Genomic DNA, 14577 nt, shown 5'->3' on the forward strand with positions numbered 1-14577 from the left:
CTGTTACCCATTCAGTGGTTTTAAAGGGTACAGAGCTGCTACAGCCAGATGTCAGTACTGTTACAGCCAACTATCAGGGCTGTTACTGTCAGTCCATCTGGTAACAGACATATGTCAGTACTGATACAGCCAGATGTCCATCTGGTAACAGACATATGTCAGTACTGATACAGCCAGATGTCAGAGCTGTTACAACCACGTTAGTGCTGTTATAGACAGACGTCAGGACTTTTATGGACTTAAGATAAGTCACAGACAGGGAAACATAAAATCATTAATTCATGAGAGAGATGAGGCAAGTGTGATATGTTTCAGACAGGTTGTAGAAAGACATGATATGTTTGAGATTATCAGTGTGTGTACCTGTAGGAGAGCTGTAAGATACGGCCACGTCTCCAGTCAGGTCTGCTGGTGGGTAGTGCCCATTGAGGAAGGCAGAGAACGCCACCACAGTGGTAGACCCAACACCTGTAAAAAACAACAACACAGTTTTAGACACACAACACGCTCTCAAACACAGAAACACATGATGACTCAGCACTTTAACAAGTGTGGAAAGGACAGGAAACAGTATTCTCAACACTAACCAGACTACTCAGGCCTAAAAACATACAAAGTCACATACTCTCAGTCTCACACATGGTTACATGTTGAAACATTTCAACCAGAAGTGAAGACAGCAGGGTTAACAACATTAACCAGACAACTCTAACACACACACACAGGGACAGAGAGAAAGGGTGCCTGTGGCACAAACCTGAGGGTGATGATTTGAGTACAGTTCTAATACCCTAACAAAGAGTCAGAGAGAGAAGGTAAATGGGGATCAAAAACAGCCTGGGAGGAAAGGCCATATTTCAGCTAATGGCTTTGGAGAGATGTCGAGCCAAGTTACACACACACGTTACACAGCCCACCATGCGTCAGGTGGTGTGGTAATGGGGCGTGACGTATGGAGCCAGAGCAGAGCAGAGTAGGGCCGGCACAGGTGACTGAGCCAGGGGTATGTGCCAGGATTCCCCCACTACACACATATCAAGCACTCTACTCTGTATGTCGGTCTGTGTCCTGCTCTCTCTCTGTCTGTAGTGAAGGGATTTCACAGATCATCTAGCCATCTTTTCATTTTCATTGTCAGTCTGTCTGTCTTTTCTTGTCTCAAACCTGCCAACCATGAAGAATTTTCAGTGGTGTAAAGTACTTAAGTAAAAATACTTTAAAGTACAACGTTTACATTGACTTCAATACATTCCTAAAGAAAATAATGTACTTTTTACTCCATACATTTACCCTGACACCCAAAAGTACTTGTTACATTTTGAATGATTAGTAGGACAGGAAAATGATCCAATTCACACACTTATCAAGAGAACATTCCTACTGCCTCTGATCAGGTGGACTCACCAAACACAAATGCTTTGTTTGTAAATTATGTCTGTGTGTTGGACGGTGCCTCTGGCTAAATAAAATAAACAATTGTGCCATCTGGTTTGCTTAATATAAGCAATTTGAAATGATTTATACTTTTACTTTTGATACTTAAGTATATTTTTGCAATTAAATTAACTTTTGATACTTAAGTATATTTAGAAACCAAATACTTTTAGATTTTTACTCAAGTAGTATTTTACTGGCTGACTTTCACATTTACTTGAGTCATTTTCTACTAAGGTATCTTTACTTTCACTCAAGTATGACAATTGGGTACTTTTTCCACCACTGAGAATTTTACCACTTCAGCGCGGTGGCGGGACCCGTGGCCCCCACCCACACTGCTAAAATCATAGGCAAATGCACCTTTATTAGCCTAATAAATTATGTTGGCAGAAGACTGCCTCAGTAGGAATGATAGACTGTTATGGGTACTTGGTAATTGGTTGCGCTTCAGTAGTTAACTAGAAATACATTTAAATGTACAATATGGGGCTCTCCCTAGGATTTTCTGACAAGGTGGTGCTGATGTAGGCCTAATGTTGGGTAGGGGGGAGGTCTGGAGGGGGTCAGTCAACCCCTCTCAGGAAGTTGGAGCATTTAGCTTTAAAAAAAAAAAAACCTGTAGCTGCCATTTCCTGAAACCTAGAGTCTTAAATTATATAAAACAATGTAGCCAACACAGAAGTCTTGTGTAGGGTGTCTACCCACTCTGCCCAGTGCTTTGGTGATGAAATGTCACTTCCTTATGTTATAAAATTCATTTTACCAAGACAAATATGATTATTCATGTTCTGAATTGTTCAGGAGGGTCTTTCTCTAACATATCAATAACATTACAGAACAAAGTCAGATTTCGTAACCTAATACATCCGATAATAAGCACAGAGCCCTGTTGACATAGCGGTGCAGGTTTCTCGTAACAACTGTTGAGGGTTTTACATTTTGTGGTCGTGGTTTTCAAAGTTGTTTCCACGGGTCGCAAAAAGCAACATTTGCATGAAACGAGCTGAATTAAATGTAAAAGGCTTAGAAAATAAAAGCAGAGATACGCTTGTTTTTGTGAGAAATATTTTTTAAAAAGAACAGGAATTCCGAATGAATATGAAAAGCGTATACTAAAATATGAAAATACTATATGTCATGTCTCAAAATCCATATCCATCTTACCTCTATATTTTTATGTCCTGCGGATTCGAGAAGAAAGATGTGGAACGGGAAAGTGAGCCTGTCCGGTAGCCAGTTGCCTTAATTCTTGCACAGAATCCAGGATAGATGACACGATAACATTTTCCTGAATTTTCACAACTTTCTTTCAGTTTATTTAAATCACCCTAATTCTGGACATCCTACAAGTGTAAAAACTCCAATAACGTTTGAACGGATTGTAATAGGGAGGTGAGGTTTGGAGGTTCTTATAGGACTATCTACACAATTATGTTATTTTACCCATTGGTCAAAATATGCATTATTGATTGGACACCCTGCTAAATGAAATTGAGGTGGTCTCAATGACACTTTCACATTTGTCTAGGTAAAATTTAGGGGTAATGATTATTCTAATTAATAGGTGTCTTTATGTGGATAGTCTAGTGAAAATGTAAACTGGCTTCTTCTTCATTTTGTTTGGGGAGAAAAACAATCCTGAATAATTAAATTACTGGATGCAATGTAGTAGTCTAGTTTACTGTAGGCTATTTGGAATATGAAACAACTGAACTAGGCCTATATGAGCTTGTTTCAGATCTCCATCCCTGACCTCATCCATCAAGTTAAGTCTGACTACTAGACTACCATTCATTCAACATGCCTTGTTGCCGTTGGTGAACTGACTATAATTACATCATTAGCAGCCTACTGTTGACATACAGCGATATCAAGAGGACAGATTAAGAACTGATTAATTAACATAGGCCTACTAATCTTTAACAATCTAACATAACTTCCTGTGAAGGAAAGTATTAGCGCAATTAGGGGCGTTTTTTTTTTATATTGCCGTTTCTTGATGTGAAGTTACACCCATTAATGCTCACCATTGGTCCGTGGCCGTTTTTTTCGCATTGGGGACGACAGTTGTTGACAACTGTAGCATTGTAGCTAAGCCTAACCCTTTTCCTAAACTGAACCTCATTCTCCTAACATGCCATGCTAATGTACCTAACATGCCATGTTAATTATCCTAACATGCCACGCTAGTTATCCTAACCTGCTATGAAAACAAATAATCTGTGTCGAAAAACCATCAGTCTCATAACACCGGAACTAACCAATGGCTGGCACCAATGAGCGTTTCCTGATATCAAGGAGCACCCACATCAAGAAACGCCCCAAATTGCAGTCTGCAATTACACCATATTGGTATTTCACGCAAAACGTGTGCAGGTTGGCAGGTCGTCCGTTTCCCTCTTCTCCATCTCTCTCTCTGTTTTCTCCTCTCTCCCTGGCTGGGCACAGGAGGGTATTGTGTTTCGTCCACCAACTCTAACAGTGTTCTACTATATATGGCGGCAGTCAAAGGTCAGACAAGAATCCTTAACATGAGCACACACAGCACCAGAGAGGAGGAGAGACAGTGGCTGAGTAAGAAAAAAAGGAAGAGAGATTACGAGGGGGAGAGAGCGTCAAAGGTAGAAAAAGAGAGGAGGAGTGGGAGACGAGCCAGAGAAACCAAAAAGGGCAAGCACTTTCTCTGCGCTCCGTCAGACGCTCTGACAGTGTGACGAGCCCTCTCCCTCCCTCCCTCCCTCCCTCACTCTCCTTTTCAAAAACGGGGGCAGACTTGCTTTTAACCCCACGACCCTGACGCCGCGAGCAAATAGTGACCAGACATTCTAAGTGTTACCACGCCATTAGCGCCCAGCATAGAACAACAATAACAACAAAGGAGCAGGTCACAAATCGCCCTCTTATCTCCTTCCTTCTCTCCTTCATTCCCCCACTCACTCCTTCCCTCAGGGCCTGAGTTAAGCAGAGGACATTTCGCTTTGACCTTTGGTGACATCGGCCACCCACCCCTGGGAGAAGACGGGTCAAGAGGGGTCGGCAGGGTAATGCGCACCGCACACTGAGAGCAGAGAGGGAAAGTGTGCTGAGGGTGTTTGGGGTGCAAAGAGTGGGTGCGCCACTGAGAGAATCAGTGTGTGTGTGTGAGCATGTGTGAGACCGTAAAAGAGACTGTAAAAGAGAGAATGTTTGTGCATGTGTGAGAGAGCGTCTGTAAGAGTATTAAACGGTGTAGTGTTTTGGTGTTAGGGGTGTGTGTGGGGGCACATTATGACACTTGCAGTGACCCATTGGGGATCTCGGGGGCAGATCAGTAAGGGCGCTAAATGGTCACCTTTGACCTTTTGGGGTCACGACTTAGGTCACATCCCTGTGTAGGGTCTGTTAGAGCGATCCATCCAAAGCCTCTCTGTTGTACGTTAAAATTCTCTCCACGAAGCAGGACCATCAGATAAGACTCACTTAACAGATGTTAAGAAACATTTTTATAGCAATGTAATGCAACTACTATCATATCAGTGTGGGGGGGGTGAGTCTTGAGAGCTGCCCAGTTGACTGGTTTAGATTTCTACCTGGCACACTGACAGGCTTAACAATCCACCAGGTTTCCCAGGTCTGTATCATATGATGATTATGAGGTAAGGATGAAAACTAGCAGACACCGCAGTTCTCTAGGATCAAAGCTATGTGCATGCCCTTTGAGGTGTTTGCATGCATGTGTGTGTGGGGGAGTTACTGTCAGTGTGTATTTGTGTATTAATGGAATACTTGGCTCTTATCTAGAAATTCACTACTTCGTGATTTAAATCAGACCACCAAACCTGTAAGCAGAGAGAGAGAGAGAGAGAGAGAGCGAGAGAGCGAGAGAGCGAGAGAGCGAGAGAGCGAGAGAGCGAGAGAGCGAGAGAACAAAGAAGGTAGTGTGGTGGACAGGACAGGGGGACTGGGTTGCCATCTGAGACGAATAAAGAGTGAAATAACAATACAAAAATCAGAAGGCGCTGCCTCCCCCACGAACCCAGGACAGGCCAAGCTGAGCGGGGGGGATGGAGTTTCTAAACAGAGGATCCTGCGGTGGCACACACACACACACAGTCAAAGAATCAAAGACACATGGGCATTGGTCTGTTGGTCTGTGCCAAACTCACACACTCCAAGACTCAGAGGCCAACTGGGCAGCTCAAGCTCCCCATTCCCAAGGATAAAACACACAGACAAGACGTCAGAAGAAGGGAGTGAGTGTGAGAGAGAGATCTGTAGAGAGAAAGCTGAAAGGCAGAAAGTGTAGGAGATGGAGAGATAAAGGTGACAAGAGAGAGATAGAGGAGGAGAAAGAGCGAGTGGGACTCATAGAGAAAGATGAAGATGGAGTTTATAGATATATATATATATATATATCGAGAGAATCTAAAACATGTGGTATGTGTATGTGTATACACTACACTATGCACTTCAACAAGACACAGTATGGGCCAAATCAGTTAATTCAGGACCAAATCAGTCAATGAGTCAAAAGTCCCATTAAAAAGGTTTAACTGGCCCATCCATTCAGGCCCACATATGCAGTTGAAGTCAGAAGTTTACATACACCTTAGCCAAATACATTTAAACTCAGTTTTTCACAATTCCTGACATTTATTCCTAGTAAGAATTCCCTGTCAGTTAGGATCACCACTTTATTTTAAGAATGTGAAATGTCAGAATAATAGTAGAGAGAATGATTTATTTTTCATCACATTCCCAGTAGGTCAGAAGTTTACATACACTCAATTAGTATTTGGTAGCATTGCCTTTAAATTGTTTAACTTGGGTCAAATGCTTCGGGTAGCCTTCCACAATAAGTGAATTTTGGCCCGTTCCTCCTGACAGAGCTGGTGTAACTGAGTCAGGTTTGTAGGCCTCCTTGCTCGCACATGCTTTTTCAGTTCTGACCACAAATGTTCTATAGGATTGAGGTCAGGGCTTTGTGATGGCCACTCCAATACCTTGACTTTGTTGTCCTTAAGCCATTTTGCCACAACTTTGGATGTATGCTTGGGGTCATTGTCCATTTGGAAGACCCATTTGCGACCAAGCTTTAACTTCCTGACTGATGTCTTGAGATGTTGCTTCAATATATCCACATCATTTTCCTTCCTCATGATGCCATCTATTTTGTGAAGTGCACCAGTTCCTCCTGCAGCAAAGCACCCCCACAGCATGATGCTGCCACCCCCGTGCTTCACGGTTGGGATGGTGTTCTTCGGCTTGCAAGCCTTCCCCTTTTTCCTCCAAACATAACGATGGTCATTATGGCCAAACAGTTCTATTTTTGTTTCATCAGACCAGAGGACATTTCTCCAAAAAGTACGATCTTTGTCCCCATGTGCAGATGCAAATCGTAGTCTGGCTTTATTATGGCGGTTTTGGAGCAGTGGCTTCTTCCTTGCTGAGCGGCCTTTCAGGTTATGTCGATATAGGACTTGTTTTACTGTGGATATAGATACTTTTGTACCCGTTTCCTCCAGAATCTTCACAAGGTCCTTTGCTGTTGTTCTGGGATTGATTTGCACTTTTTGCACCAAAGTACGTTCATCTCTACGAGACAGAACGCGCTTCCTTCCTGAGCGGTATGACGGCTGCGTGGTCCCATGGTGTTTATACTTGCGTACTATTGTTTGTACAGATGAACGTGGTACCTTCAGGCGTTTGGAAATAGCTCCCAAGGATGAACCAGACTTGTGGAGGTCTACAATTTTTTTTCTGAGGTCTGATTTCTTTTAATTTTCCCATGATGTCAAGCAAAGAAGGACTGAGTTTGAAGGTAGGCCTTGAAATACATCCATAGGTACACCTCCAATTGACTCAAATGATGTCAATTAGCCTATCAGAAGCTTCTAAAGCCATGACATCATATTCTGGAATTTTCCAAGCTGTTTAAAGGCACAGTCAACTTAGTGTATGTAAACGTCTGACCCACTGGAATTGTGATACAGTGAATTATAAGTGAAATAATCTGTCTGTAAACAATTGTTGGAAAAATTACTTGTGTTATGCACAAAGTAGATGTCCTAACCGACTTGCCAAAACTATCGTTTGTAAGCAAGACATTTGTGGAGTGGTTGAAAAACAAGTTTTAATGACTCTAACCAAACTTTTCTATCCTAGGCCAAACGTCCATGGTGGGGTCAGGTAGGGGTAGAGGCGTTTGTGTGTGTGGTTAGGGGCCTGGGTTTCACAGCAGAGGGCTGCTGATAGACTGGTGGAGAGCAGCGTCAGGTTTCTGTGTGTGGGAGACAAAGAGCGTGGCATAAACACTCTGAGTCATCGCTGGTTCACCGTGTGTGTGTTTAATCTGCTGTGTTGTGATGACTGCCATGGTTACGTACGCATCATCTAACTAATCTTTTAGCTGTCATGACTTACAGCTATCTTAATAATCTCTAAATACCTCTACTAAACTACAGTAGGCTAGTTGAAAAATGCATCCCAACTAGGCAGACACACAGGACTAAACACTCTTAGGGCTAGCAGACCTTTCTTCAAATGTTCCTACATCACATGGAGCTTTTGAAAAGCTGGAACAAGTACTTCCGTCTCTTTGCACTGCTCTCAGACACTGTGATAAAACTGATAACATGAAACTGGGTTCCTAGGAATTGGGATGGTTGCGGTAGCAGTGTTCTGTTTGCTTTGGGTGAGAGTTTACCGTGTTTGCTTGACCGTGTCAAGGTGACCATGTACCTCCGTTTCATTCATTCAGATTATAGAACCTTTCATCTGTCTGCTACTGATAATGTCTGAGCCCACAGAGGAAAGCACACATTCTTTCTTTCTTTCATTCATTCTCTCTCTCTTTCCTCTCTATAAAGATAAGGAGTGAGAGAGAGAGAGAGAGAGAGCAAGAGCGCCTTACCCAGAGGTTCCAACACAAACCTGCTCCTGGGTGACAGCCAGTGGAGGCTGAACACACACGGTCAGTTTAGGACCCTGCAACGCACAGCGACTCTTCACCTTGATCTGAAAGAGATGGAAAGGGAGGAGAGAAGGAGAAACAAAGAGGAGGAAGACATTTAGACATTTCAGATTTCATTTCTCAAGCTGCAGCTAAAATAGTTAGACTGAGTGAGTCAAATAAAATCAGCCTTGATGTCTGCGTCTTGAAGTCATCAAGTGTGCGACACATACCTTCACTGTGACTGAGGGGACGGGTAGACCATCAATGTCCGGGATGAGCGCTTGCTGTAGAGATAGAGGGAAGGTCAGGATATACCAGTCTGTATGTACATGTGTTGCCTTCATTGTGTGTGTGTATGCGTGTTTTGGTTTGACTATCCTTGTGGGGACCAGAAGTCCTCACAAGGATCGTAAAACAAGGAAAGTTGGGACAAGTGTGGACATTTTGCCGGTCCCCATAAGGAAAAGGGCTATTTTAGGCTTAGGGATTAGGTTTAAGGTACAATTAGGGTTAGGGGTTAGGTTTAGGAGTTAGGATTAGGGGTTAAGGTTAGAGTTAGGTTGTGCTTCTACATCTGCATTGCTTGCTGACGTAAAAAGGCTTATAAATACATTTGATTTGAAGGGAAAATAGGATGCTGAGTGGGGATCAATTGTTTGGTCCCCACAAGGATAGTAAAACAAACATGTGTGTCCATTTCAGTGTGTGTGTGTGTGTGTGTGTGTGTTCACCGATGTGCTGTCCATGTTAGTGGAGACTGTGGCTGTAACAGTCAGATCCTCATCTGTCTCTACTACAGGAAGGATATCTACGACAGAGAAGAGAGAGAGTCAGGAAATAACCTGCAATACACAAATACACACAAAGACTGTTCACGGTGCATGCATGCGTGTGTGCATGTGTGTGTGCGTCCTACCAGCCTGGGTCCTGGTGGCCTGTCTGATGACTCTCTGCAGACTCTTCATCTCAGTGTCGATTTGGGAGTAGTCCTGTTCGCGGGCGTCCACCTTGGGCGTGGAGAAGAAGGAGGGGTCTGTGCCCATGTAGGAGCACTGCAGGTGGCCCTCACTGCTCAGGCTCACCACCACACCCTTCAGGTCCCTATGAGGGGGGTTGAAACATCTGCCTCATCAGAAACAGAAAAACTGCTATATGATTTGTGTGAGGAAAACAGTTTCATATCAGCTTTTCAGCAGCCATCATTCAGAGATAGAGAAGATAGAACAAGAGAATGACAGAGACAGAAAAAAACTAGTTAGGAGATGTGATGCAGTGTGCGTGTGTGTGTGTGTGTGTGTGTGTGTGTGTGTGTGGGGTAACTGGTTGCAGATGTGTTGTGGTGCTAGGGCAGTGAGGCAGTAACACACACAGGGGATTTCCAAACCAGAGGAGTAGTAGGTTCCACACCTGCAGGAGAGGCCGACTGAGGGGGTATAAACCCCCCTTTTACTGCTGCAGGGGCACATTCACAACCACCCCCTCTCCCCTCCAAACAACCAGCCCTCCCCCATTTCTAAAGCCCCCCATATGTAGCAGCAGCCCTTCCGCCACAGGGGAGGGATTGACCTACCCAAGCTACCCACTCAGCCATCCAAATAAAATGTTATCACTATATCACTATTCTATCAAAGTCAAGCATGTTCTCTAATTGTGTTCCTGTGTGTGTGTTTCTTTCCCCATCAGGTTTAAAGCCTTCTGTTTCCCTTTTGTCCACATGCAAGGTATTTTTCATTGTTATTCAATCATTATTCAAACCAGAAAGTCTCAATGCGATAAGTTATTTGACCCCCACCCCAGGGAGACCTACAGTGGGTCCCTTGAGAAAGATGAGCAATAATGACTATAAAATAAATAACTCAATACTGAGCTATATTGTGTTCACCTTTTTTGGGGGAAATTCTATTTTATAGTAATACAAGTGCTCAGCGAAAGAGATTTTGTTTAACAAGGAATTTTTTTTTTCTCATAAAAATGTAGGAGTCAAAATACTTGACACTCCTACAGATTCTTATAAATAAAGTAGTCAAAAGTTTAGTATTTGGTCCCATATTCCTAGCACGCAATGACTACATCAATCTTGTGACTCTACAAACTTGTTGGATGAATTTGCAGTTTGTTTTGGTTGTGTTTCAGATTATTTTGTGCCCAATAGAAATTAATGGTAAATAATGTATTGTGTCCATTTGGAGACACTTTTATTGTATACTGAACTAAAATATAAACGCAACATGTAAAGTGTTGGTCCCATGTTTCATGAGCTGAAATATATGATCACAGAAATGTTCCATACGCACAAAAAGCTTATTTCTCCCTGTTAGTCAGCATTTCTAATTTGCCAAGAAAATCCATCAACCTGACAGGTGTGGCATATCAAGAAGCTGATTAAACATTCATAGGTGCAACTTGTGTTGGGGACAATAAAAGGCTACTCTAAAATGTGCAGTTTTGTCACACAACACAATGCCACAGATGTCTCAGGTTTTGAGGGAGCGTGCAATTGGCATGCTGACTGCAGGAATGTCCACCAGAGCTGTTGCCAGAGAATTGAATGCTCATTTCTCTACCATATGCCACCTCCAATGTCATTTTAGAGAATTTGTCAGCACATCCAACCGGCCTCACAACTGCAGACCACGTGTATGGCGTCGTGTGGGCGAGCGGCCCGTCTGGTGTTCAACCTTCCCAAGTTCTCTCACGTCACCCCGCTCCTCCGCAAACTCCACTGGCTTCCAGTTGAAGCTCACATCTGCTACAAGACCATGGTGCTTGCCTACGGAGCTGTGAGGGGAACGGCACCTCCGTACCTTCAGGCTCTGTTCAGTCCCTACACCCAAACGAGGGCATTGCGTTCATCCACCTCTGGCCTGCTGGCCCCCCTACCTCTGCGGAAGCACAGTTCCCGCTCAGCCCAGTCAAAAAACTGTTCGCTGCTCTGGCACCCCAATGGTGGAACAAGCTCCCTCACGACGCCAGGACACTCACCACCTTCCGGAGACACTTGAAATCCCACCTCTTTAAGGAATACCTGGGATAGGATAAAGTAATCCTTCTACCCCCACTTACCCCACCCCCCCAAAAAAAAGTAATATTGTAAAGTGGTTATCCCACTGGCTATAAGGTGAATGCACCAATTTGTAAGTCGCTCTGGATAAGAGCGTCTGCTAAATGACGTAAATGTAACATTGTGAACAGAGTGCCCCATGGTGGCGGTGGGGTGTGGTCAGGCATAAGCTACGAACAACAAACACAATTGCATTTTATCGATGGCAATTTCAATGCACAGAAATACCGTGACGAGCTCCTGAGGTCCATTGTGAGGCCCATTTCTTTTAAGGTAGCTGTTGCGTCTATATTTTTGTTCAGTATAAATAGGAGTAGAATAGGTTCCTAAACAGTTCTACATTAATTTGGACGCTACCATGATTAAGGATTATCCTGAATGAATCGGGAATTATGATGAGTGAGAAAGTTACAGAGGGTCAAAGATCATACCCCCAAGACATGCTAATCTCTCACCATTACCACTAACAGGGGAGGTTAGCATGTCTTGTGGGTGTGATCTTTGACCTGTAACTTTCTCACTCATCATTAGTCAGGATTATCTGGAATCATGGTAGCATCCACATTAATTTAAAAAAGTGTTTAGAAACATTCTATTCCTATTTATAATAAGTGACTCCAAAATGTAGGGCTGTCCCCGGATTTTATTTTTTACTTGGTCGACCGAGAGTCGTCCTGTTCTTTTGACCAATCGATTGGTCTAAATGTTTAAACTTATTTTTCCATATATAGACAGACACACCCTGTGTTTGAATAAAATCAACTACATATGCACTAAGCTTGTCAGATGCTTTAAGCACACAGTTTGATTAAATAATTAAGACACACAAATGACTCAATGAAGAGCCCGATTAATCAATCAATCAAATTGTATTTATATAAAGCCCTTTTTACATCAGCAGATGTCACAAAGTGCTATACAGAAACCCAGCCTAAAACCCCAAACAATGCAGATGTAGAAGCACGGTGGCTAGGAAAAACTCCCTAGAAAGGCAGGAACCTAGGAAGAAACCTAGAGAGGAACCAGGCTCTGAGGGGTGGCCAGTCCCCTTCTGGCTGTGCCGGGTGGAGATTATAACAGTACATAGCCAGTAAAGCCAGATTTTTCTCCAAGATGTTAAAACGTTCATAGATGACCAGAAGGGTCAAATAATAAATCACAGTGGTTGTAGCGGTTGCAACAGGTCAGTACATCAGGAGTAAATGTCACTTTGCTCTTCATAGCCAATGGTCACACTGTGTTAAAAAGAATTACAGCGAGTGCCTATGTGACTGCTGCACGTTGTCTCGCTCTCCTCCCTACTGCAGTGAAAAGGCACCACAGCAAGTGTTTATTGTGCTGTCCGTGCTGAAGCTGCAACATCATTACAGCCATTTAATTTCTTACTTGTTTGACTTAAAAGTTGTTACGGAAATCCCTAATTTGTTTCGAAAAACATTCCCTATTCCCTCAACCCTTGCTCTCTTTACGTGAAATATGTAAGCATCGCATGCATGTGACCAATAGGGCCTGACCTACAGCCTATCATAATCAAAACAATAAATAGGTTATAACAAACTCCGAACACAGTAATGTTGACATCAAAATGGATGCGGAGGACGCGAAAAAGAAACTTGAAACGGGCAAATGTTTACTGGTTGCTCAGGAGGGAAAGGGGAAGTCAGATCTGAGGAAGACATTTGACTTAGTTGTGTAAACTACTGGAGATCAAGAAAAAGGAAGGTATAGGAGCAAGCGTTGCGTGAGTATTGTGTGTGCCAAACAGTTTCTGTTAGATTACAATTAAATTTTTTCTGACCATTTGTAACAGTGTAAACAATGAATAAATAAGTGTACCAGAGAGTCTGTTCTAACGAAAAACAAATATAAAGCCTTTATTACAGCAGACTAAAAACAGTTGCATGCATTCATGAATTGCGGTTCATTTTATTGTTTAGGCGAATTATTCAAAGCTCCAATTTGTTATTTAATTTTTAAACTAAAATGCTTGATTGCATTTCAAAGCATGAATGCCTCGTATGCTGTGTGCTGGCATGAACGAACTGATGTTATATATCTATATACAGTGGGGAGAACAAGTATTTGATACACTGCCGATTTTGCAGGTTTTCCTACATACAAAGCATGTAGAGGTCTGTAATTTTTTTCATAGGTACACTTCAACTGTGAGAGACGGAATCTAAAACAAAAATCCAGAAAATCACATTGTATGATTTTTAAGTAATTAATTTGCTTTTTATTGCATGACATAAGTATTTGATACATCAGAAAAGCAGAACTTAATATTTGGTACAGAAACCTTTGTTTGCAATTACAGAGATCATATGTTTCCTGTAGGTGTTGGCCAGGTTTGCACACACTGCAGCAGGGATTTTGGCCCACTCCTCCATACAGACCTTCTCCAGATCCTTCAGGTTTCGGTGCTGTCGCTGGGCAATACGGACTTTCAGCTCCCTCCAAAGATTTTCTATTGCGTTCAGGTCTTGAGACTGGCTAGGCCACTCCAGGACCTCTGGAGCCAGTCCTTAGTTACCCTGGCTGTGTGTTTTGGGTCGTTGTCATGCTGGAAGACCCAGCCACGACCCATCTTCAATGCTCTTACTGAGGGAAGGAGGTTGTTGGCCAAGATCTCGCGATACATGGCCCCATCCATCCTCCCCTCAATACGGTGCAGTCGTCCTGTCCCCTTTGTAGAAAAGCATCCCCAAAGAATGATGTTTCCACCTCCATGCTTCATGGTTGGGATGGTGTTCTTGGGGTTGTACTCATCCTTCTTCTTCCTTCAAACACGGCGAGTGGAGTTTAGACCAACAAGCTCTATTTTTGTCTCATCAGACCACATGACCTTCTCCCATTCCTCCTCTGGATCATCCAGATTCGTCATTGGCAAACTTCAGACGGGCCTGGACATGCGCTGGCTTGAGCAGGGGGACCTTGCGTGCGCTGCAGGATTTTAATCCATGACGGCGTAGTGTGTTACTAATGGTTTTCTTTGAGACTGTGGTCCCAGCTCTCTTCAGGTCATTGACTAGGTCCTGCCGTGTAGTTCTGGGCTGATCCCTCACCTTCCTCATGATCATTGATGCCCCACGAGGTGAGATCTTGCATGGAGCCCCAGACCGAGGGTGATTGACCGTCATCTTGA

General features: G+C 43.2%; 1 protein-coding gene across 1 annotated transcript in view; it reads right to left on the bottom strand.

Annotated features, from left to right (window-relative positions):
• The window catches only part of LOC311114437 (protein PTHB1-like), a gene marked incomplete at its 5' end in the record, with an annotated part of 165235 nt that overhangs the window by 126650 nt on the left and 24008 nt on the right, over window positions 1–14577 (bottom strand). The window contains 6 exon segments of the mRNA XM_084157191.1: window positions 364–468; window positions 8330–8348; window positions 8350–8433; window positions 8602–8655; window positions 9103–9179; window positions 9288–9472. Coding sequence (XP_084013317.1) covers window positions 364–468; window positions 8330–8348; window positions 8350–8433; window positions 8602–8655; window positions 9103–9179; window positions 9288–9472 — 524 coding nt within the window.

Source organism: Coregonus lavaretus (genome assembly GCF_964263955.1).
Source record: "Coregonus lavaretus genome assembly, chromosome: 3".
NCBI lineage: Eukaryota > Metazoa > Chordata > Actinopteri > Salmoniformes > Salmonidae > Coregonus > Coregonus lavaretus.